A 24,540-nucleotide genomic window follows, 5' to 3' on the forward strand; every position below is an offset into this window, starting at 1 on the left:
TGGACTCGCTCCAGCAGGTCCACATTCTTCCCATGGTGGGGGCCCAACAGCCGGACCCAGCACTGCAGGTGGGGGTCTCACAGGAGCAGAGCAGAGAGACAGTCACCTCCCTCGACCTGCTGCCCACACTGCTTCGGATAAACACAACCCGGGTAACAAGCCCAGAAGTCAGAAACCTCCACACTCCCATAGATTTGCAGGCAGGAGTGGCAAATCATCCTGCTAAATCATCCTGCTAAGACTGAGGCTTCAGAGGCACAGAGGCACCCCTCGTGTCCTCTTACAGCCTGCTCCTTGGGGTACAACCAGCTGCCCGGCACTGGAGATTGCCACAACTGCAGGCAGGGCTCGACCCCTGACAACAGCTGTTGCCAGCCCCAAACAAAAAAAAAAATTTAAAAATAAATAAATAAATGAATATAAAGCTGCAAGTGACAGTGTATATTCTCATACCGACAGTCTCTGCTTGCTTAAGAAAAGTTTGAGGACTAGTCCTGAGCAAGACAGAAGAGCTGGAAGTCTCCGTCCCCACAAGACTGTCATGCAGAGGATGCTCTGTCTCACAGTGGGGAAAAATGTCCTCATCCCAGTCAACTAAGAACAAGGAGATTCAAAAGTTTACACTTCAACAGGGCTGGAGAAACACCAGCAAAATTATCTGAATGACATCCGGTGTCTTTGTACAATGAACAGTGAGGTGCAATTCAGTCAAGTTTATGGTTTTATAGCAGCTTCCAAACCCAAGAGTTTTTTTCATAGCCGCAGGGCAACTGAACCTGAGTGCCTTTGGGAATGGTGCATAAATTGGGAGCCACCTCTTTTAAGCCATGAGCCTGTCACTGCCACAGGAGGCATTGCAGGGGAAAGTGAGAGCATCCTCCCACAATACAGCTCCTTGTTAATGACCCTCGTTTAACCTCTACAAGGTATCTCTGTCTGAAAGTACAAAGGTGAGGGGCAGGGGTGTTTGAGCCGATACCACGCTTGCCAAGGCAGCAAATAAAGCAAGGAAGTAGAAGTCAAAGCTCCTTTTAAACTAAGTTTTGACCTCCTGCTCTAAAAATCTTCCTGGAGAACCTTCCCCATCAATAAGCATTAAAGTTTGGGGGTTTCTGCCCTCGGAGAATCCTACCAAGGAGAAGGACACTTGAGGAGCTTTAGGACCAAAAGGAAGCTGATACTTTTGCTTGTTTCAGAGATGCTACCAAGGAAAATCCTTGCTGGCACAGGATGATCTAGACTCAGTCCTTTCCATGGCATGGAACAAGAGGATCCACTCTCTCCTTGCTTCTCTCTTTTAAGGGGATCTCAGCTAACCTACAGCTTAGGCCAGCTGGAATGTGAATGTCTTCCAGTCGGTGATGCTCCCAGGTTTGTGAAGGAGGAAGGAGCCCAAATGCCATACACGGAGCTCCCACTCCCAGAAACAGTCTTTCCTCAAAAATGAGCAGAGGGCTTGGAGAGGTAAGAGCAGGAAAGAGAAAAGAAGAGAAAAGGGGCTGGCCCTGTGGACTGTGTGATTCCGTTCCCCATCAGCTCTCCAGCCAAGCTACAGCAGCAAAATGTTGAAGGGAAGGAGAAAAGCATCAGAGCAGAAAATGTGCCCAGGGGCTGAGGACAGCGAGGACAGGAGAGTGACCTGTCCAGCCCAATGAAAATCTGGCAGATTGTATCCACAGGCTCTCCCCCCAGACAGGGAATCAACAGAAATAGGACAGAAGATGGGGAAAGGAGGAAGTGGAGTGAAGGGGAAAGAAGAAGCCAAAAACAAGTCAAGGAAAGCTGATCCACTTTGAGGAAGCAATCCCTTAGGAGAGAGCTGCTGGAAGACCTCTGCCAAGGGGCTGGAAAGCGAGGTGAAAGGGGTTTATGGGATGTGCTCAGGACGAAGCAGCAAAGCATCCTTGTCAAGGCAAGGATGAGCTTTACTCTTGGGCAGATGGCCTGGGAAAGGCAGGGGAAGCCAGCAGTGCTGAGGGTGCTGGAGGTGTTGGGTTCCCAAGATTAAGAGCTACTAGAGCTGTGCTAATGCTGTTCCAGAAGCTCACAGCCCCTCAGATCCTAGGTTGGTTAAACACCCTTACACCAACCAGCAGCCCATTTGCTCCCTCTCTCACCCAAAAGCATGCCCACATTTTGTGCCCTCCCCAGCTCTCCCCTAGAGTCAAAAATTTCATCTTCACATCATCTATGAAAATATTTCAAGCCAAAACACACACGCACACGCACACAAACACATAGTTACACACACATACACAAACACATTTTCTTGTCTGACAAATATCAGCTACAGTGCAATTCTTAAAGAGGAGGTGTCAGTCCTTATAAAAATGGAAATCTACAGAAATATATATAATTAAAAAAAAAAAAAAAAAAAAACAAGAAAGAAGAAAAAACTCTCGACAATTCCTTAACATCGGTGGCAGCATGCGTCACTGTTAATGCTAAAGCCAGCTGGTTTCCCTAGTAGTCTCTGCATACCTTGTTCATTGTCACTTGTTTTGAGGGACTCTTCAGACCAACTTCTATTGCTTTTGGCCTCTGACCTTTTCTTGGTGTGCCTTTCTTCTGTGAAGTCTTTGACCTTTGCAGTGGCCTCTGGCTGAACAGCCTCAGCTAAATCTTTCCTGCTTTGCCGGCCCAACTTGCCGGACGGGGATCTCTCTGGTGACACCTGCTGCTCCCATAGTTCCCTAAGATGCTGCAGGTGACGCTGCTTTTTGGGATGGAGCCCTGTTAATTCAATGCACACCTTCAGGTTGGTCACCTCATTACAATTGGGCTCTTCTAAGTGGTTAGAGGAATTGTTTGTCATTTCCCTCTCAGGCCAGTCATCTAATGGAAAAATAACTAAAAATTAATCAAAAAGCCCCCTCAACTTAAAACAAAAGCTACATTTCACTTTCGGGGCATATAGTCTCAGCTTTAGCACCACACTATGCATTTTAAAGCTTCGCTCATTAAGGGTTACATGCACTACAGTAACTTGCACTGCTGTGGCTACAGTGTCCAATGACTAGTGCTTTATCCTTACATACCAAGGTTTTTTATATATACATATATATATATACACGTGTATATATACATACATATATATACATATATATAATTTAAAAGTGAAATGACAGTGCTCACATTAGTAACTAGCAAGTTCAAAAATGGAAACACATTAAGCCAAAGGGACGTTCCTTTCACAAGACATTCCTTGAGAGAGACCAAAGCAAAATGCTGTCTTACCTTTGGAGTTCTTCTTCTTTTTTGCTTTTGATATAACTTCGTCCTGCAGTTCATCCACAAAGCTTTCATTTTGGCTGCCATCATTTTGCACTCTCTCACCAGAGTGTTTACGTTTCCTGTCCAGACGTGGACATGAATGTTGGCCAAAATCATCTGTTGGCTGGTCTTCTGCCTTTTCATATACAGAATGTCTCTCTAAATAACATTTCTCATTTGAGAGATCTTTTTCCTCTGGAGTTTCAAGAAAGTGACCTCGGTTGTTTTCTGTACTAGTAAAGTTACCTAAAAATAAAAAACAAACAAACACCACAAGACCTAATAAATACGACACAATTCATTGTGAGAAGGCTTTGCTCTCTGATCTCTTCAATGTCATCTCCATCGTGACTTATGGCTCATGAGGCATGCAAATAAACACAAAATCGTACTTGAGAACAAGTCTCCTCTGCCCAGCCTAAGGCAGCAGTTTTCTCAACAGTTAAGCACAGAACCCCCAAATGCACACTTACTTTGTGTTGTTTTTACGTTAATCTAAGAAGCACAATATTCACTATACTTGTATCCATAGAAACGTCACAATATGCTTTTTAAAATAAAGAAACATCTTTAGATACTGAAAGCACAAACCCTTTTCAGAAAGCAACCTCACCCCCTTAAACCGTGGCAAGTAACAATCCAGTTCAAAAATACCTTCTGATGACAATCAAGTATTAGTCCTCCCTTAATTCCTAATCTTTCACTAACTTCTCCCATCAAATTGCAGAGTCTGACTTAAAAGCATTCATCCCTTCTTCTGGAGATATAAATGGGATACAGAACACGCACACACGGACACAGAAATACCACTAAGAATAGCTGTGATATTTTGCAAAAAAGCACTACTTGAATCCAAGGTTATAAAAAGGCTTCCTCACTTCAAGTAACCAACCAGGCACTGTACCTCACATGATCTCTGTCACCTCCTTTTAAAACAGACCTCACTTTTTTCAAGGAGTATTTCCAGCAACAGCAAGAGGGTGAGCTCTGAAAAGCTTACTAGAAACTAGTCTGACAAATTAGCCACAAAAACACCCAGGCTGCCTCGCCCGCACTAACTTCAGCTTCCCTCCAATACTGTGTGCCCAAATTCAGAGACAGCCTATGCAATTTTAAATGGATGCTTGATTTAAAATTACACTTAATCACCATCTTGAATAACGTTATTTTCTTGGGCTTAACCAAACTAGCAAAGGCAAGGTTGGGCAGAGAGGCAGTACAGACTTCAGCACAGATAATCAGCTCCTATTTACAATTCCCACAAACAAGTTGGGGTTCCCACACGTTTTAGCTCTCCTGGCCAACAATTATTCCCCATCTCTGCCACTGTCTGGCAGACAGTGTGTTCCATCCTACTTCCCAATGGCTCACTGTCGCTTTTCCTCTTCCTCCTTCTCCCACTTCCCTTCCTGCAAACATATTTGCTGGTTTTCTACCAGGACTCCTGACAGTTCTGTTGCCCTTCCCTCCTGGAAGGCAGAGGAATCCTCTCTTCCTTTTACTCAGTCTTTTGCCCTGTCCAGCCTGGCCTTCAACTTCTGCTCTTCCCCCTTATCCGGGCTCACACTGCTCCTCTGCAGCCCCTTCTCCCCTCCTGTGCCCTCCAAGACCCACCACTGGCAGCGTCAGGAGACAGCCCAACTCTATCCCGCCTTATCCTGACAGCACCTTCCTACAGCTCTGCCAACCCCTCCCGGTTTCATGACCGTCCTCGAAATACCTTTTGTCAGCAAAGCGAGGCTGGGGGGTGGTGAGGGGAAACCTCCCCAATGAGTTTTCTCTTCACCACAATCTGGAAATGGCCCCTAGTAGCACCGAGGGCTCTGGAAATGTTTGTGGGCACCAGAAGACACCCCGGCATAATTTTTACACAGCTTGGGAAGCTGCCTGCAGGGCTGCTTGTGAAACAGCACAAGATATCGGCCAAGAAAAATCAAAACAAAAGCTGATTTTCTGCAGGCGAGCGGGACGCTCGGGCTGTTCCGCTGCTTGGCGATGCTCCTCTCCACAAGGCCGTCTGGCCAACACATGCTCCTTCCAAGACTTTAAAATGCACTTTGTCACACTTCTTCCAGCCAACAACGCTGAGATGTTCCAGAGAACAGGTATCTCTGCTTACTACGACCGTGCCTCTAAATCACAGAGTCCCCCCAGATCGGAATGAATCCGGCAGCACCCCGTGCTCGCACATCTGGCACGAGGACGCCGCCCCACAGCTGTACCCTATAACCACACCAAAAGCACCAGCAGTCCTGTTCCACACAGCATAAAAGCAGCTGGCCCAGCCACGTTTCAAGTATCACAATAGAAATAAATGCGTCTATCAGATTTCATTTTACATTTTTAATGCCATCTGCTGTTTTCCTCCTTTCATAAGGAAACATTATACTTCTGTGGCCAGTTTCCCTGATGAGATCAGGTAAGGGCACTCCCAGCCACGCTCCTGCTGGAGTCTGGCTTAGAGCCTTCTCATCTCCAGCAGCACCAACAGCTACGTGCCACGGTTCGTGCTGAGAGTTACTGCTCTGGGATAGCTTTCCTGCTCCTAGCACCGTCTGGCCTGAGAAAAGGCAGGCACATCCTGACCAATTCCCAGAGAAGCTCTTGCAGGGTCAAAGGAAGTAGCAGGCTGTAGGGGGGGGGGGGGGGGTGATGGTCTTAATCTTTACGGCTTGCAGGAAACAGCAAGCTAATTCCAGCCTGCCACCGCCGAAAGCAACCTGCTGCAGATTAATTCCTTCTCTATCTGCAAGAGGACTTGGCACGGGGATGCCGAGCGCCGCTCGCTCAGACCGTGCTGAAAAATAGAAGAGGGGAGAGACCTCGCTAACAACTTGTGACTGTCGGCGTTCCTCCGGGGCTCCACACGCTGGGAAGAACCGCACACACCTATTGCGGCTCATCCAAAAAGCCCTGGCTGCCAGCAGCTCCGTGACACCTCGGCCTCCGCTGCCTGGTCACATCCGAGAGGGACCCCCGGGGGACCAGAGCTACATCTCCGCAGCTGCCGAGCCAGAAATCCCTCTCGAGGACCGCCCGCTGCACACGCGGCTCTGAAATCCCCCTTCGGGGAGGCGGCATCTCCGCACTCTAATCCCGCTTGTGTAATCACCCCGCACCGCATCGAGGCGGGAGCGCAGCCCGGGAGCCGCGGGACAAGCCCTTGCCTGCGCGCTCCCGAGCCCTCCCTGCGCGCTCCCGAGCCCTCCTGCGCGCTCCCGAGCCCTTCTGCGCGCTCCCGAGCCCTCCCTGCGCGCTCCCAAACCCTTCTGCGCGCTCCCGAGCCCTTCTGCGCGCTCCCGAGCCCTCCCTGCGCGCTCCCAAACCCTTCTGCGCGCTCCCGAGCCCTCCTGCGCGCTCCCGAGCCCTTCCTGCGCGCTCCCCAGCCCTCCTGCGCGCTCCCGAGCCCTCCCTGCGCGCTCCCGAGCCCTCCTACGTGCTCCCGAACCCTCCCTGCGCGCTCCCGAGCCCTCCCTGCGCGCTCCCGAACCCTTCTGCGCGCTCCCAAACCCTTCTGCGCGCTCCCGAGCCCTTCTGCGCGCTCCCGAGCCCTCCCTGCGCGCTCCCGAGCCCTCCCTGCGCGCTCCCGAGCCCTCCCTGCGCGCTCCCGAGCCCTCCCTGCGCGCTCCCGAGCCCTTCCTGCGCGCTCCCGAGCCCTCCCTGCGCGCTCCCGAGCCCTTCTGCGCGCTCTCCAGCCCTCCTGCGCGCTCCTGAGCCCTTCCTGCGTGCTCCCGAGCCCTCCCTGCGCGCTCCCGAGCCCTTCTGCGCGCTCCCGAACCCTTCTGCACGCTCCCCAGCCCTCCCTGCGCGCTCCCGAGCCCTCCCTGCGCGCTCCCGAGCCCTTCTGCGCGCTCCCGAGCCCTCCCCGCGTGCTCCCGAGCCCTCCCTGCGCGCTCCCGAGCCCTCCTGCGCGCTCCCGAGCCCTCCCTGCGCGCTCCCGAGCCCTTCTGCGCGCTCTCCAGCCCTCCTGCGCGCTCCTGAGCCCTTCCTGCGTGCTCCCGAGCCCTCCCTGCGCGCTCCCGAGCCCTTCTGCGCGCTCCCGAACCCTTCTGCACGCTCCCCAGCCCTCCCTGCGCGCTCCCGAGCCCTTCTGCGCGCTCCCGAACCCTTCTGCACGCTCCCCAGCCCTCCCTGCGCGCTCCCGAGCCCTCCCTGCGCGCTCCCGAACCCTCCCTGCGCGCTCCCGCCTCTCCCGCGGCCGGATTTTCAGTGCCAGAGAACAAAGGTCAGTCGCTGCTGGGGACACGGCGCAGCCAGCTCTCCTCGCAGCCTGCACAGACACGTCGCAAGCCCAGAGGTTTTTCCCCGCGGCTGCCTCGCGGAGCGCAGGCTCTATTAATATTTTACCACCGGATTCCACTCCGTCCTCAAACTGTTTTGCAAGCAACCGGGATCAGACGCGATGTCTCCCCAAATTAAGATATAAATGTCAACAAGCACCAGCAACATAAGCATAACGTGCGTGCCCAACAAGGATGAGGAGAATTTATCTGCTTTTGTTCCCACCACCCCCCCTCCCATGCCATGTACCTACAACATCCTTTTCTCTGCCTGAGGAAGAAAACAATAACAAAATACTTGGGAGTTCTCATCTCATCATTATACAAACAGTGACGAGGTGGCCAGACACACAGGATAAATGCTGAGTTCTCATAGCAACACACCTCTATGAGTAAAGAGCTTAAACTCTTCAATGTGCTCCTTCCTCAAGCCTTCAGTATTTGCCAGTCTCGCACCAGCTGTGACAACCAGCATCAACAATTCAAACCATTTCTCACTGTCCTACCAATCTAGAAACAAGGAAGAAATAAGAAGATGCTTCTTCACAGCCGGTTTCTGTCTGAAGCAATATCTTCTTAGTGCACAGGTTACAATCTCACAAGAAACAGACACGCACAAACACGCTACCCAAAAAAACTTTCTTTCGTTTTTCCATCTTCCTGTTCCTGTCAACGGCTGTCAACAGACCAGACCCTCCCATGCAATGCAAACAAGGAAACACATCTTAGCGTTTAAGACGCAGATTCTTTTGTTCAAATAACGTGGCACCTAAAAACAGCCTTTCCTCTTCCCTGGAGCAACCTCTCATTGCGCTCACTTATATGCACGGCACCCTTTATTCATCCGAGAACAGTAATGACTATCCAAATGCTAAAACCCAGTATCCAGCACGGAGATCACAACAGCAGTTAGAAATTCCCTAAGACATCCTCAGAATTCCGTTCTGAGTAACCCATGGGGCAGAGGGAACTCAGTTGATTTCACTTTTCCCTCCAAGTACCTCTGCTTGGGAGCTTTCCACATTTGTTTCATTCTGCCCAAGTCTACCACGCTGCAAACAAGCAACCGCCACTCTCAGCGCACAGACTTTTTTTTCCACCCTTAATTTTTTTCTCTTTTCCCCCACTACGTCCTGCGGCAGGAAGGTAATAACTGACCAGGGCAAAGGACGTGTTTACCGCCTCCATTTCTCATTTGTTCCAGAGTACACACAGCCCAGCAGAAAAAAGAAAAGCAGGGCATCAGCACGCAAAGGGACACTGGCACCTCACTACAATGCTAAGATCAAGTGTGCAATGTGTTCAGGCACATTGCACCATTTACCTCCGCACATACCAACTGCTTCAACTTTTTCCTAATGACCTCATGCCTTAAGATCAGGCTTCGAATATATTGGGGTAATTTTGCCCAGCTAAGTCTTAAACAGGCAGCGTCTTCCATCTTAAAAAATCAAATAAACAGGTAAAGTCACACTCCCCAATCAAGAATTTCACAGTTTGTAGGATTCATCCAGTCTTTCACATTTGGTTATGATTTTCAGAACCTCTGGAGGAGCTTTGTTACGAACCGACATGCGATCATCACATGCCCGTATTGATGCGTGTGTCCGTGCCAATAGCTTAAATCACTTGATCTCTGAACAATCCTATGACTCATGACATATGCATCCCATAATTTATCGTGTTTGTGCTATGAAAATGCACTGGAGCAGCATTGCCTCAGCAACATTTACAAGTCACCTTGGCAACAAAGCAGCTTTGTGGCTGCTCTCAGATGCCCGGTCTCAGATGCCCAGCAAAACCTAGACGAGATGGGAGAGAACTGAAGCACTTCTACTTTACTGCTCGGCCTTAATTGCTCATTAATTAGCTAACATAGCTATCTGCCTTAAATTCAGCCTTTAGAAACATTAAAAAAAAAAAAAAAAGGGCAAAACAAAATGCTAAACAAAACAAAAGCCCACTTCTTTTACCCTCCTCCAGAAGGCTCAATGCTCGTATTTAAGGAGACTCCCAGAACAGCAAAGCCACGCACTGCCAAGTCCAAAGAAAAGTTTAAGGAACCGGATATTGTGCCTTCATGTGCTTCCAAAAAAGTCTATACACGTGCAATACAGCTAGAAAAAACAGCAAGTCCTAGGACAAACTAAAAAAAAAAAAAAAAAAGCGGTTTCCACCCCATCAAATGCCTCTGTAAGCATCACCTGCCCGTGCTATTTAGCCTTTTGTTGCACTGGTAGGTTGAGAGGAGCCAAGGGGGCAGGCAGCTGCCAGGGCCCCGATCGGCTCTGGTGCTCCGTGCCAAGCTGCCACCGCGCCGAGGCAGCAGCAGGGGAGCCCTGGGAGCTGGCTCCGTGCCACAATCACGGTTTTGGATGCCGCTTCCCTCTTCCCCACCGACATCAGGCAGGTGAAGTGCTGGCAGTGGGGTCAGAGCAGCTCGCTGGTTTCACTGCTGAATTCCCTCCTCGCACAGACCCAGGGCTGCGTCGCTCTCAAGCTAGCGCCAGACAAACATGAAACAGAGGGAAACAACTTCTCGAGCAGCCAAGATCGCTTGCAGGAGGCAGAAAGGAAACAGAAGAGGCTGCAAAGCATCGGCTCATTCCCGTTCAGGAGCTTTAATGCCAAACAGCGTGGTCAGAAATTGAAGGCAAAGGGAAGGCAAAAGACAAGCAGCCCCAGCACTGCCAAGGGGAACCAAGGCAGAGCTCATCACCCCTGCGCCCGTCGCGCAGCAAGAGATGCATTAAGGTTGCTGGTGGCTCAAGCCCCAACAGAGAGCCCAAGCCACCACAGTAGAGGCATTCAAGAGGTGTGAAATTCGGCTTCCTGATTTATCAGCTGCGATCCCGAGGGGCAGGAGGTGAACCACCACGATAAAAAACTTTTACTGAGACCTGAATCTGTACTGGTGAGTATTTGCTGCTGCCCAGGCGGGCGTACAAAAAAAAAGGAGCTCCCTCAGCAGAACAGATCCATGCTTTTAGGAGTTTAGACATTTGGCCAAAGTCTGAAATAGCCTGTTAAGTCAGAGCTAATTAGCGGAGGAGAGGAATGAACTAACATAAGACTGAACATACTTTCCCTGCTTCCAACAGTTATTTAACAGCCTCAAACAAATTTCAGCCAGCAGATTCAAGTGCCAGAGATCTCACTAAATGGTGAATTTACAGACAAACCGTATCATCAGCCTTTTGCAAGGATAAGGGGAGGGGTTTCAACATACAATTACTCTCTAACACACTCATCCTCTCCAGAGCCCCCCATCGCCCCTCCACAAGCACCCCATGTCCCTGAGCAAGCCTGCCTTCCCTCCCTCTGTTAATCCCCTGCACCCCCCTCAACTCCACAGCCCACCACCCCACTTTGCTGAACCCTCTCTGCAGCCAGAACAAGCCAGCAGGACTGCTGCTGCCACTGCTCTTCTAGCTTTCCTGCCCACCCAGGGTGGAATTTAACAGAGGACATCACCAGGGCATCATCCCAAGTCCTCTGAGGAGCAAGGAAGGCTGCGATGGGGACAGCCAAGGCAGCAGCCTGCCCTGCTCTCAGCTTCAGCACAGGGACTGCAAAGGCAGCTGTGCCTTCCTCCCCGCAGCCACCTCGATACAGCCTGGAGAAGGAAAAGGCTGCCCAGCTTCCAGAGGCTCACCCTGCCCCTCCCCACCCTGCTGCCCCCTCCACTTCCCCAGTCAGAACTTTCCCTCGCTATTTTGCCACCCTGGTTTTTGCTGAGGCTCTCACCTCAGTGACAGCAATGCCACGGTAACTTGAATTTAGGTGAGTAACCAAGTCCAACTGACCAACAAAAAGCATTAACCAAAGACCAGAACAATAATTCAAAGTTATTAAACTGCCTGAATGAAATTTTCTACTAGCCCTACTCAGGAATCTCCACCTACCAAAGAGCACACAACCACTGAGTTACACAGCCGTGCGTATGTACACACACACACAGGGCAGTCTGCAGAACAATTCCTTTAGTTTTGCAATGCTTTCAGCACAGATCTTTTTTTTCTGAGTTGTTCAAAACAAAGTAGCAACAGAAGGAACTGGTCCATTCCTTAAATACCTAGGTAAAACAAAACAAAACAACAACAAAAAAAGGTGGAAACTGACAGAAGCCATATGCTCACTTAAGAGTGCAAACGAAAAAGAAGTGATCTTTCCTGCATACAGTAAAAAATCCCCTAATACCACTTATTTACTTTTAAGTTCATCTTACTTTTAGGACATTGCATTTTCCATGGTCCTCTAACACCCTGTGACAGCCTAGAAGGAGACAGCCCCACAGGGAATTTCACAGACTCTGCCTGCAAGAACCTGCGTCTCACACACACCTCCCAGCCACCGCAGCAGAAGTCACCCAGGCAAAGTAGCTTCTTATCACTTGGAGTTGTCACTGCCAGCTTCTATGGATAAGCCAGACTGGCAGATCACATCCTTCTCCACTTCACCCCTCTGTCCTCCATCCTTGCTTTGAAGACTGCAATACTGGTGTATCTCAGTGCTCCTGCAACTTCAGGAAGCTGAACTCCTTCTTGTTTTCCTCTCTTCCCCCAAATCCCTTCTGTATCTAAAACATAACCTTAGACCTTTGCTTTCGCTGGCTGATGCGGTACACTATCAGTTGAAAGGAGGATCTCTCTGAGGCAGTAATTAGGTGACAGTTAACCATCTCCTGAAAAGCAGGTGCAGTGGCAACCAGAAACTTGCAAATCCCAAAACAAGCACAGAGGGTACCAGCCGTGGCAACTCAGCACCTGCAGAGGATGAGGTCAGTGACTTTCACCAGCAACACGGTGAGAACACGGAGATTTGCTTGCTTTGCTGCAAGCTGCCATGGCAAAGAGACACATACACGCTTCAGAAAGCCATCTAAATTCGCTTACATCTGTCATTGTCATTTTGGTCAGCAATGGCATCTTCCAGAGCAACCGACTTTGGCTTCTTTTCACTGTTTCCTTTCAAGTTTTCCCAGTCTGCCTGGCTGAATCTGCAGACCTCTGAGTCTTTGGTAGCTGTTTGGCCTTCTCTCTCTTTCATCTCCAACTCTGAGAAGCGCATCATTGCACGCTAGAAAGAGAATTGATATGAAAAAAAAAGGCTTGCAATAAAAACGACTTCATTTACCTTACCTTATATGAAAGCATTTCCAAAGAAAAATTGACTCAAAACCAGGGTTTCAGATAGACAGCTAAGGGCAGGATTTTAACACACCTGACTTGTAAAACAGTGTTCTAGCAACTTATAAGCAAATAGCCACACAATTCTTTCACAGATAAGTGTGTATATATATATATATGTATATATATAAAAGATTATATATAATTGTATATTATATATAAAACAAAAAAAAAACATTCCATTTTGGAGGTAAAAAGAGACAAAAACAAAAATAAATAAAATAAAATAAAAACAACAACACAAAACCGTACAATGAATAAAAGACGACCATGGCCCACAAACTTCCCTTTGTGTATTTGGAAATGAAATTTAACTCAAAGGTTTATGTAAGAGTCTAGTAATAAAAATTTGAAGAACTGACCTCACAGTAAGCAGCAGGTAGACATAAAATACTGTCCTCTTGTAATCCTTCCATCTATGTAATTAAAATGGGCACTCAATGGATCATTTAGATAATTTCATCCATTTTTATAAGCATAAACCAATTCTTTTCTTTAACAATGCAAAACAATTTGGCTTAACTCATCCCTTCATTAAAAGTAAAACACCCTAAGAATATTCCTACACAGTATCTGTCTATCATCCCTTAGCATCAACCTCAATACCACTCCTACACCTCCCTGCGCGCTTGCTTGGCACCAGCGTTGCCTGAGACCCGCTAATGCATGGCTGCAACTCTTCAGCATCCAATGGCACATTTGGCATAACAAATCACAACTTCTGGGTAGGCTGTGCTCGCTGGCACTACAGGCCGGCTCAGAAATTACAGCCAGCGCCAAGGTAACATGCATGCCTGTCTGACTCCCCTCGAAACTGCACAAACATTGCATTAACGTGCATTAATATTTGTATCAGACCTTAGTAAAAGCCCTTTAAAGCTTGCTAGCCCGTACATACCTGCAAGCCACACATACTATTCTCACTAACAACCTTACTTTGCTGTTTAAAACCGTTCAGGGCGAGTACGCCCCCAACAGAAAAAAATTTCTGGTCTCCCCAGCTGTGTGGCTTCTCTCAACTTTAAAAACTCAACTGTGACTCGCAACAGAGAAATAACGACAAAAAGCGCGGCGGCCGCTGGGACCGCGCGGACTCACCTGCAACGCGCGCTGCTCCCGGCTGAGCTGGCTGGAGTCGGCGTAGAGCTCGGTCGTCACACACTTGAATCGGTCACCTACATAACCGGCAGAGTTTGCGATCCTCTTGGCCAATTTAGATGGCTTGGGTTTCAGGATTTTGCCATCAGCAGACTCCGCGTCGTCGGCTCCGTCTTTGGTATAGGTCTGGTTGGCATCGATGCTCGGCGGCGCAGTCCCCATGCAGAACGGCTTCGCGTCCTCCTGCACCTTGCCAAAAGCCAGAGCTGGAGCATCGCTCTCGTGCGTGCTTTCCAAGAAAACGGGAGAAGGCTGGACCGCCACTCTCTCTTTAGGCTGGCTCACAGATAAATCTTCTTTCCTTAAGCCGAACACTGATGAACTCTGGGCTTGCTTGAAATTATAGGTTTCGTGAACATCATTATTTCTTCCAAACTCCTCTCTCATTACAATAAAATCTCTGTGCTGAGACGCCTGCTCTACCTTGTGCTTTGTAGGGTCATTAGTCTGATTACTGCTTTCCGTAGCAAAGCTGGCTTTCGTTACATTTGCTTCGCTCTTAGCCTCTTGCTCGTCTCGCAGAAGATCTGGGAAGGGATGTTTGTCACTTTTTGCAGAGTTTTTACTATGGCCAGAGCTCTGGTGCAATTTCACGCTCTTGTCACCGGGCATTTCGAAATGCATCTTCCCGCCGCTCTCCAGGGGCTCCGGCAGTCGGCCCCGCAGAGCCGGGTCCTCATAGCGGACCCTCTCGTGAGACCGCGACCTCCGTTCCGTCTTCTCCTCCTTATTGATCTCCAAAGCTGAATGCTGCAACAGCATGGGGTGCACCATCCCCACTCCCAGCGCATCCTGGTAGGTCATGAACTCCCCTCTCCCGGCTGGCAGGCTGTAAGGGAGGCCGGGTTTGGGAGCCAGGTGGGTGGGGTAGAGGCTGCCGTTGGGCAGCAAGACAGGGTGAGGGTAGACGTGTCCTTTCCCGTGGAGGGTGAGAGGGCTGATGGCGATCCCCTCCGGCACTGGGTATGGGAGGTAGCTCCTGGGGTAGGGCAGAGGCGGGGAGCGAAACGCCTCGTTGGGCGGCAGGAAGATGGGGCTGGAGGCCAGGGCAGTCTCGGTCGCCTTGAAGTTGGCTTCCTGACCACAGGATTTGGCCACCTTACCGCTGTGCTTCGCAGGGGTGGCGACGGGCTGCCCGACGTGCTGTATAACCGAGGCGGCGCTCTCCGCAGAGCTCCGCGCCGTCTTGGCGCAATCCGCGTTGGCATTGGGAGCTGGGGACGCCGATGCTGGCCGGCCCCCCGCTGACACCGTCCCCGAAACACTGCCCACCACTGCCTCTGTGCCACCCATCCTGGGACAGGAGGAACTCCGCGGCTGCGGCATAACCCAGTCCAGCGCCTTGTTTTTCAGCTGGACGTTCTTCCCAGCCTCCTCATTGGGGCTGGGACCGGGAACGATCCAGGAGGATGGCGCCGTGCTGATAATTTCGGGCCTGTAGATGGGGCAGCCATTCCCGGGAGAAATGGTCTCTTTCTGAACGATGTCACCGCCTGGCAAGTGCGTCCCTCCTCCTGCCCTTCCATGCACCAGCACCGTTGGCATGATTTTCTTACCGTGGTCCGACTTGCCAGCAGTTTCTGCATCAACCACTTTCGCCGACAAGTCCAGCGGTTTGTCGGTGACGTCTTTGGTCGGGGTCTGCTTTTCCAGGAGTGGGGGAGACCTGCTGTCCTTCCGGTCGTGGCCAGCTTTCCGTGCATGCGGGGCAGACGGCAGGGGGGCCTCCCCGGCATCGCTGCCTTTGGGAAGCTTCCCATTGGAGAGGCGAGCAGGTGGAAATTCATTGCCGATGTTCACGTAGGGCTTTGGGAGCGTAACAGCAGAGGAGGGAGAGGTGGTGATCCTGGGGAAATGTTTGTGGAAATCGGCGTAGGCATCCCCGACCTGGGTGGGCAGGGGCAGGCGGGGGGTCGGCCGGGGCGAGTGCGGCAGCAGGAGCGCGGGATCTGCCGGCAAGTTGGCAGGGGCCGGCTTGGCGGTGGGGACCCGGGGCTGCTTGCTGCTCTGGATGTGGGGGTAGGCGTGCGTGTCCACGGGATTGCCTGGGCTCACACCCATCTTCCACGACAAGCTCTTATCCGGACAGTGCACCAACGGTGGGATTGCCGGTGAAGCTGAAGCGGTCGAGAGCCTCATGGGCGACGCCAGCGACGAAGGGATGTGAGGGGCAACGTAGTGGGAGGGAGGCAGGTATAAAAAACGCTCACCATTAGTACATACGGGCGAGTAAGCCAGGTGCTGCGGTAAGCTGTAGGTGGACTGCTGAGGTAGCAATGCCTTGTACATGTTCAACGAATACTTATTTGGTGAGTCGAGGAAAGGGTATATGGTGGGCGTCGCACCCTCCATGTAGGGGTTTACCCAGGGGAGCCTTAGGTAACTAGCACCATTGACACCGAGGGGACTCTGCCTGTCACCCGCAGCTCGGTCCAAACCCAGCGTCTCCCCTGTCGGGACTGAGTTTTTTTGTATTCCAGGGGGCGTTTTGTATATAGCGCTGAAGCCGTTCGGGGCTTTTCCAGAGACAGCTGCGCTTTCCACCGCTTCGGGGGGATTAGACTTAAACTGTATCTCTGGATTTCTCTCAGGAGTAAATCCCAGGGTGGCTATCGAACCCGTAGCATCCCGCGATTTTTCCGAGCCAAGTCTGCACAAACTGGAATAGACAATGCTACCGGGAACTCCGAGTCCTTCTCGCATGAGCCCAGACCTGTCCATACTCAGAGCTGCGAGACTGTCGATGCGATGTGCTGTAGTTGCATCCACCTTTACAGAACAAGAAGCGGGTTACTTTCACATCTCGCTAACATGACCACCATTCAAGCTACAGACAGATCAGCATTTTGGACGAGAAACACTAACAATGTAAACACGCTGTTTGTTGTGAAAACATACAGAGGCTGATTACACTGGAAAATGGGAGTACAGGAACCCAGGGAGCAATATGTGTAACACCACAAATATCGACACCAATCTCTCCAAATCCGAAATTCAAACAGCCAGGAACAAAGGTGGGAGGACTCAAGCAGCCAGGGGTGGCCCAGAGACAATGCTCACAGGCACCGCTCTGGTGCAACCACTGACTCTTCAACCCCAACTCTCCCAGCGCAAGAGGATGTGAGCTGTAGCTTGGAAAAAAAGAGAGGATGGAGTGCCTCTCCTCCTCATCCTCAGCCTCCTCCTCCTCCTACAGGACTTCTCCATCCACCACAGCTCTACTCTGGGGCTCACCAATGCCACATGATTCATGGGGCAAGGCATCTGAGGATGTAGCATGAAGGAGAGTCTGCTGTCTAATTTCTTTCCCACCTGCTGCTCCCCGTGTAGACTCAAAGACAGGAAAACCCCACCAACTTCGCTGGAACATAGATGTTCTTAACGCTTTCATGAACTGTATTTGTTACACATGCTAGTATTCCACGTGGCATTATTCGTAACAGCAAAACTAAGAATTTGACATCATACAACAACACATACCAAAAAGCACTGAGAGATTAACGGCATAAATAAACAAAGCCCCAACTTCACTGTTTCACAGGAACAACTTGAATGTGCCCAAGCGCACTAGGGCTGCAACAGGAAGGTGGTTTTAATCACTTCTCCAAATGGGTCACATAACAACAGCCAGGGGCAGGAGGTGCTGGGGGGAGGACAGGCACGGATTCATCTGCAGCATAAAGCTCGTAACTTCTTACCACACTGTGATTCAGGTGATTTTCCTCCCTCAACTCCAGTCTGCTTTTCGGTGCATCACCATCATTAACGGGAATTTTCCTATTGAAAAACAGAAGCTTACTATTTGAAAACATCCTGCGCGTCTCGGAGCAGTACAGCATCATATCACCTCCGTATTTTGATTCCCCTAGAGAAGTCCCATGAGATAAGGATATCTATCCCTCTCTGTACCCATATGTGCCAACTGCTTTGAAAAGCAAGGACCATTTGAAAATAAACATAGAGGGTTTTGACAAAGAGAACACACCAAGTACATCTCAGAGCAGCCTCTTCCAAAGCAAGCAGTTTTTGTCAAGGTCTTCTCTTTTGCTCCTTGCCCTTTCCTCTTTCCAGGGGGAGAATATCCCATTTTAAACATACTCTGCTCATATACCATCCATAAACACTGCTGAGGATAAAATTAAAACACACACGCTAATATCATATGAACATCAGCTCTTCCATGCTAAAGAGGGAGCTGCACATCTGTGCCATACCAGTGTTGCAGCTCTGGGACTTGTTATCACAGAAATCACCAATAAAGAATATACCTTAGTGCCAAATTCCAAATCCCAGGGATAAAAATCACTGACGTGCAGCAGAAGGAAAGTTTCAGCATTACCCGAAAGAACTCCTTTCAATCAAAGTGCTTAAAGGCACATCATCACCATAAAGCACAAATGTGTTTTTAATCCATTTGTTTTTAAAAGATTCACCTTCCCTGCAAATAGCACATACAGTTATTATCCCTGAACAACTGGGAGGAAAATGGGGAGGGAGGGTGAGAAAGTAAAGTGAGATGCTTGGCTGTTTTCCTTCAGCTTATGTTTGCAAACAGTATTCCCTGTAAAGACCAAAAACTTCCACCAGCTTTTTGGAGGCTTATCACACAACAGTGAGAAGAGGGAATGGGAAGAGAGAAAAGCACTAAAACCACACAAAACTGGCACAGAGAACTGGAAGCAAATCTACAGCTTCTGTCCAGCATCATTTTACTTTTTAAAAAGCTGGGATTTGAGGGAAGGGGACACCTGCCAGTGCCTGCATCACCCCATGGAACAGTGTAATTTTGATCATCAACTGAATTACAGTCAGCAGGAAAAAAGGTGGGGAGGAGGAGAAATTCACTTGTGGGAGACAGACACTGCTGGTCCTATTTCACATGACAAGCTGTTGGTCCAAAGGCAGGGAACACCAAGTTGCAGGCACGAGCCCCTCTGCTGCAGGGATTCACCACATGAAAACGTGCACTATTTGGTTTAACTCCCCTTCAAACGCAAAATAATAAATTAATTGTAAAAGCGCACTCAAAGGCTGCTTTGGGGGCGGCCCCACTTCACTGACCCACGCTGCCTGTTCCACAGCAAACGAGCACCTGCTCTACTGCTCTCAGGCACGTCTTGACTCTCTCCCTTTGCCCTCCCTCCAAGCTGGGCTGATCTCGATGCAAGGTGGCAGCTTTCTGCTCCAGTATTAGGGAAGCCAGCTAACTCCGAGACCTCGCTCTGCAGAATTACAGTGTGGTTTAACTTGCCAGAAGCTTAAATATTTACCTGTCTTCATTAATTCCACACATGCGGACCCTTTCATTGCTCATCCAGCTATGAACATTGCCATACAGGGGAGTTGCAGAAAGCATGACGTCTTCTTAAAAATCAACGCTTTTCTTCACGGTTTTATATTCTATTAAAAAAGAAAAAGAAAAGAAGAAGAAAAAAGAAAAAAAAAAAAAAAAAAAAGTTGAGCAGATTTGTCTAGGAGGAAGTGCAAACATCACAGTGGAGCAGCCAGCCTCCCTCCGGGTAATTAATAATGAATGCAGGATTGGTGCGGGGAGTGAGCTGCCTACGTTAACCGCTAAGGGAGATACCCGGCAATAAAGGAGCAAATTGAGGGCATTTATAGGTCAGAGGAGATGGATCTTCTCCCCAGCGCGCATCCAGAAAATTAAGAATCATTCCAGACTATCGACAAATAAAAGTTTCTCCGCAGCTTTTCGTTTCCACAAGAAATGACTCAGCCGGCCAATTGTACACCTGTCCCCAAATCTTCACCGCACACAGACTGAACCAAGGAGGGAGACCCTGTGAGCCTGGGGGAACATTCGCACAACCCACAGGCGCTCACAAAAGCCCTGCTTTAGGAACACACAGGAGCAGAAGAGCATGGTAAGAACAACCACATACCGGAGTGAATTAGCTACGCTGATTGCTGATAAGGCTTTTACACGTGGACTTAAAACTGAAGAGACACTGCTACAGAAGGCACCTAAATAAAAACCTCCCTTTTAGCGTCTGCACATGACTAACTCGGAGAAAAGGGTTAAAAATAGTAAGTGGGTTGGCGAGCTCCCCACCCCTTGATTTGATTAAGTGAGGAGCCCTGGTGGCTTCTGTATCGGAGCTGCTGCTGCTGCTGCTGCTGCTGCTGCTGCTGCTGCTGCTGCTGTTGCTGCTGCGAGTGCTTTCAGTAATTCAATGATGCCTGCTCACTCCAGGGAAAGAAATCATTAGCGGGCTCACTGGAGAAGTATTAGCAGTCCAAGAGGATCGGCGCCGTGCGCAGCCAGAGAGGCAGGTGAAAGGTAGCCACATTTTCGCGTCCAGCAGCAGAGAGGGAAAGGCTTTTCCCTCCCCTCTACCTTTGCCTAATGCCACCTCGGCTCACATTAAATTCTAGTTTGCTGCATGAGCGAAGTGTCAGGACAAGCTGCGTTTTATTAACAGGATTATCGCGGTGCATGATTTATTCCAGTGCAAGATTTTAATTGCTCTTCGGAGGTTGAGTCGTTTCTTTTGACTGAGCTTCAGCCTGCATCCTGCTGCTAAATGCTGGGTTAATAAGTAGGGGGAGCCTTTAATGCACAGGATATCCCTCAGCTCTTCCTCTCTCACAAAAATAGAAGCCTTTAAGCAGGAGGCATGACAGTCCTTTTACACACACACACACACACAAGCCAGTAACGGGCGATTGACCACTGGGAGTTTAATGCCTAACGTCTCCCAAAGCATCCATGCTTCCCCAGCAAACTCATTTCCTTTGTCAGGCTACAAAATATGCAAATGATCGCTTTGGCATTTAATAGGGAAGAAGCCCAGATTGGGCCTTTAACACAATACTTCACACACGTTCAGAGCGGTTTAAGAACTGAAACGGCAGGAAAGCCTTGTTCCCCAACACTTTTTTCTCCCCTCAGAGAGGCCTTTTGTGCAAAACTCCACGTCTGGAACAAATGTATATTAATGAAACGGCGCATTGACCCTCCTTTCTCCACAACGGTTAGCTTTTCCTAATGAAGTCCGCACAAATCGCCGCGAGGAAACAAAAATCCACGGAGGTTAGTTACCGCGCTATCATTCAAAAGGAGTTATTTCACTGGAAAGACGTTTTCTGGACAGATTTACCGGTTTCCAGATGCGCCGCTCGTAATGTTTTCAATAGAGGCGGCAGCAGCACGGAGAGAGTGATTTAGGGTTTTACGTAAGGTTAGCAGCCACCCCGTGTGCGCTGCCTCATCCGTAAGGGACAGACGCTGCCTGGGAGAAGAGCCTCGACGGCACACAGCCTCAGAGGGGCTGCCTGAGCCCGCCTGGCTTCCTCGGTGGAAATGTATCATTAAGATAAGGCGAGGTGCCTGAACCAGAGCTCATCAATCCCCTGACACGTGCAGATAGTGAAACGCTGAAGTTGCACGGGGAGAGCGAGAGCTTTCCCAGCCAAAAGCGGGCAATCTGGAGGCCCCACGTCCCACAAACACCACCGCCACCACGGGAGCAAGGGCAAAACCCGCCCAGTCCACGTCCCGGGGCCCCCAGGCAGGTCAGAGCCCGCACCCCGGTGGCTGCCAGCCCCTTCCCCAAAGCCACCCCTTGTGGCTGCGCGCCCCGGGTTCGCGCGTGTGTGCGCTTCTAATCATCGCCGCCCTGAACTTCTCGTGAACTGTTTAAAAGTGGAGGTCTGCTGAACGAGCAGCGGCGCCACTGCCAGCCATAATTTCATTGCAACAAGCAGCAGACTTTTAACTCTTTCGCACACCCTGTCCCTCGCCCCCTCCTCTCTGTCCCCAAAAGCAGCTGCCTGTCGGGGATACCGTCGTCTCAGAGAGGGCTCGGCCAAACGCCGGCAGCGCCACAAGCGCTCTGCGCTGCGGGGACGAGGGGGGAACAATGGAGGGGGCGTGGGGGGCACCGCACCTATTTATACCCAGCTTCCGCGGGGGTGGGCGCAGCCGGTCCCGTTATGCAACCCCGACGGCGGGCTGAGCGCCCCAGCGCACGGAGGAAAGCGAGGACACGTCTCTCCGTCCCTCCCTCCCTCCCTCCTCCTGTCACCCAGCGGGGCACCGCCAGCGCTCCCCAGGGCGCCGCAGCCCCCCCGGCCGCCCCCGCTGCGCTGCGCGGCGGGGCGCGGAGCGGGGCTCGGCAGCCAGAGCGCGCACGGCATTTCCTCCGGGAGGTGTCTGGCCGATAAAGCCATTTGCGGCTAAATATAGACGGTGATGCACGGAGGAGGGAGGGAGGGAGGAAGAGAGGGAGGGAAGGCGCGGGGGGGCGGGGGGGGGGGGAGAGGGGGAAGAGAGTGAGACGCGCAACGCACACGCGGTTCCGCAGCGATGCCACCGTGTGAAACCAGTTGTGAAAAGCGCCTGCAAGCACTAACCTGCCTCCCGGCGTGCTGCCGAGCCGAGCCGAGCCGTGCCGAGCCGTGCCGGGAACACCCACCCACCTCCCGCGCCCCGCGCCGCAGAGGCAGGCACAGGCACACACCGCACTGCTCGGGCAGCTGATTAAAAAGGGAAACGTTTGGGTCTCCCTCGCAACGTCAACAGACTTTTGGCAGCCATTGACGCCAGCAGCAGCAAAGTTTTGTTAACACGCTCCTGGCGTGGAAACGAGAAAAACCCGATGCCCGCGGGGAGGGGGGAGAAGGAGGAGGAGGAGGAAGACTCCACTTCTCCGCGCCTCCGGGGGAAAGAGGGGATGGCATCGCCGGCCGGGACAGGGCAGCCTCCTCTTCCCCCTCCCTCTCCACCCCCATGACCCCGGGGTGCCTGGCGGCGAGCTTGCGAGGTGAAAGTCTCAGCGAGGGGCGCGGGAGGGAGCCGGGGGGGCGGCCCGGAGGAAGCCCGGCGGGGCCGGCGGCTGCAGCGAGCCAGGAAGCGGGTCGGGAGGAGAATTGCAGCGGCGCACGAGTTCCCTTTTGGCGCCTTTACTCTTTTCCACCTCCGAGCTCCGCCTGGCAGCCTGCCAGTTTCCACTGCACAAGCCACGGAGCCGGCAGCGGCAGCCGGCGGGGAGGGCTACGCGGGATATAAAAAAAAAAAAAAACAACAAAAAAACCTCTGCGAGAGCCCGATGGCACCGACGGAGCGCCGGGAGCTTCGGCAAACGACCCAGCCTTTCGGATATTAAAAGCGATGCAATAAATTACCTCTGATCCCTCCCCCCATCTAACACCCCCCCCCCCCGCCCGTCCCCCCCTCCCCCGCCCCCTCGCCGCCCGGTTCCAGGCCACTGGAAGGATCATTTCTAGATTTGTGAAAATCCCTGAGAAAGAAGTGAAAAGCGATCGGGGACTCCTAGCGATCTACTTCGATTAGCCCTCAGCCCCGTTCGTCTGGAGCTTGATTTAAAGGGCAGCGCTCGCACGGTATTTATAAGCTTAAATACGGGCTGATGCTTATGAATGCGTTTAGGGACATCGTTTATCTTGTGCCTCCGACTTACATATTTACGACTTATAGGAACAACGACCTGTGCCACGGCTGGAAAGGAGACTTCAGAGACATCGTATTGCTGCACCGCTTACAATGCGCCATATAAAGCTCTGGCAGCAGCCAGCGATCTAATATTAGACAAGTGTTAAGAGAACGGGGCTGCTGGCGTTTTTTATATATACGTATAAAAAAAAATAAAATATACCGTGGGTGATTTTTTGCAATCTCCACGCGACATCACCGCTAGTGACACGTTTTGTAAACCAGAGGAGGAAGCTGCAGACTAAGTAGCCGCCGCACGGATCCGCGGATTAGAGAAGAAGTTTGACCTTTACCCGGGACGTGTGGCATTTCATTTAACCATAAAGCTAAGCACAATGCGCCAGCGAGATCGCTAAACCGATTTAAAATACATATTGAGTCATGCACGACAGTAGTGCATCTCGGTTTAGGCAGCGTGCAGGCAGCGCAAGGGGGTCGGCGACTATTTTAAGGCTCTTGCCGCAGCCACCCCCATCGTTCCCGTGTCCCCCCGTGTTCCCCCCCTCCCGCGGCTCCCACACCGTCACGTGTCGAAGAGCGACCGGGACTTTCTGCCGTGTAAACACGGCGCGGCGGAGCCCACCGGGGGCACCCGGGGCCGCCGAGCCAGCGCCAACGCCCGCGCCAGCGGGGCATCCATCCTCGCCGGGCCGGGCACCGCCGCCCCGGGCCGCCCGCCGCTCTGCGCCCGGCTCCGGCCCCACGGAGCCACCCCCGGGGCAGCGGGGCTCCGGCGGGATCGCCCCCCCGGCACAGGCGGCCCGAGGGAGCGACGGCCCCCGCGCCGCCTGTCACGCCTTGAACCCCGCACAGACAGGCGCTGCGCCGTGGCGGCAGCGGCGCGTTCCCCTTCCCCATATGCTGCGAGGCGAATCTTCGCATCGCTCTCAGCTGCCGGCGGCAGCCAAAAAGGGAGAGGGGGGAAAAAAAAAAAAGTTTTCAATTAATGATAAGCCTAAGAACTGGGGGAGGGGGCGGGGGAGGAGGCCAATGAGGGAAAGTTAAAATGGCTGGCGATCCTTCAAATAACCCTGGCTGCCTTCCTCTGGAGCCCACACAGCACTGCCTTGCCGCGGAGCCCCCGGGGGAAGACCCAGACCCCCATGCACACGCTCCTCGAGGCCAAGGCTGCCTCGGGCGGCCAAAGCTGCCTCCGCACACCGCG

General features: G+C 51.5%; 1 protein-coding gene across 7 annotated transcripts in view; it reads right to left on the reverse strand.

The window, feature by feature from the left end:
- Window positions 1–24,540, reverse strand: part of BCOR (BCL6 corepressor) — a 59,628-nt gene that overhangs the window by 21,158 nt on the left and 13,930 nt on the right. For 2 of the 7 annotated variants that reach the window (XM_040055784.2, XM_040055783.2), the window contains exons 2-8: window positions 19,171–19,300; window positions 17,599–17,677; window positions 13,841–16,669; window positions 13,105–13,158; window positions 12,449–12,632; window positions 3,238–3,519; window positions 2,482–2,835 (exon numbers count right to left, since the gene is read on the reverse strand). In XM_040055784.2, the coding sequence (XP_039911718.1) occupies window positions 2,482–2,835; window positions 3,238–3,519; window positions 12,449–12,632; window positions 13,105–13,158; window positions 13,841–16,669; window positions 17,599–17,677; window positions 19,171–19,256 (3,868 nt within the window). In that variant the 5' untranslated portion in view covers window positions 19,257–19,300. Of the gene's footprint in view, window positions 1–2,481; window positions 2,836–3,237; window positions 3,520–12,448; window positions 12,633–13,104; window positions 13,159–13,840; window positions 16,670–17,598; window positions 17,678–19,170; window positions 19,301–22,276; window positions 22,326–24,540 lie in introns of those variants that run through there. The other 5 variants (XM_040055785.2, XM_040055787.2, XM_040055786.2 and 2 more) reach the window with 5 other exon arrangements.

The sequence above is a fragment of the Hirundo rustica genome, chromosome 2 (genome assembly GCF_015227805.2).
Source record: "Hirundo rustica isolate bHirRus1 chromosome 2, bHirRus1.pri.v3, whole genome shotgun sequence".
Taxonomy (NCBI): Eukaryota; Metazoa; Chordata; class Aves; order Passeriformes; family Hirundinidae; genus Hirundo; species Hirundo rustica.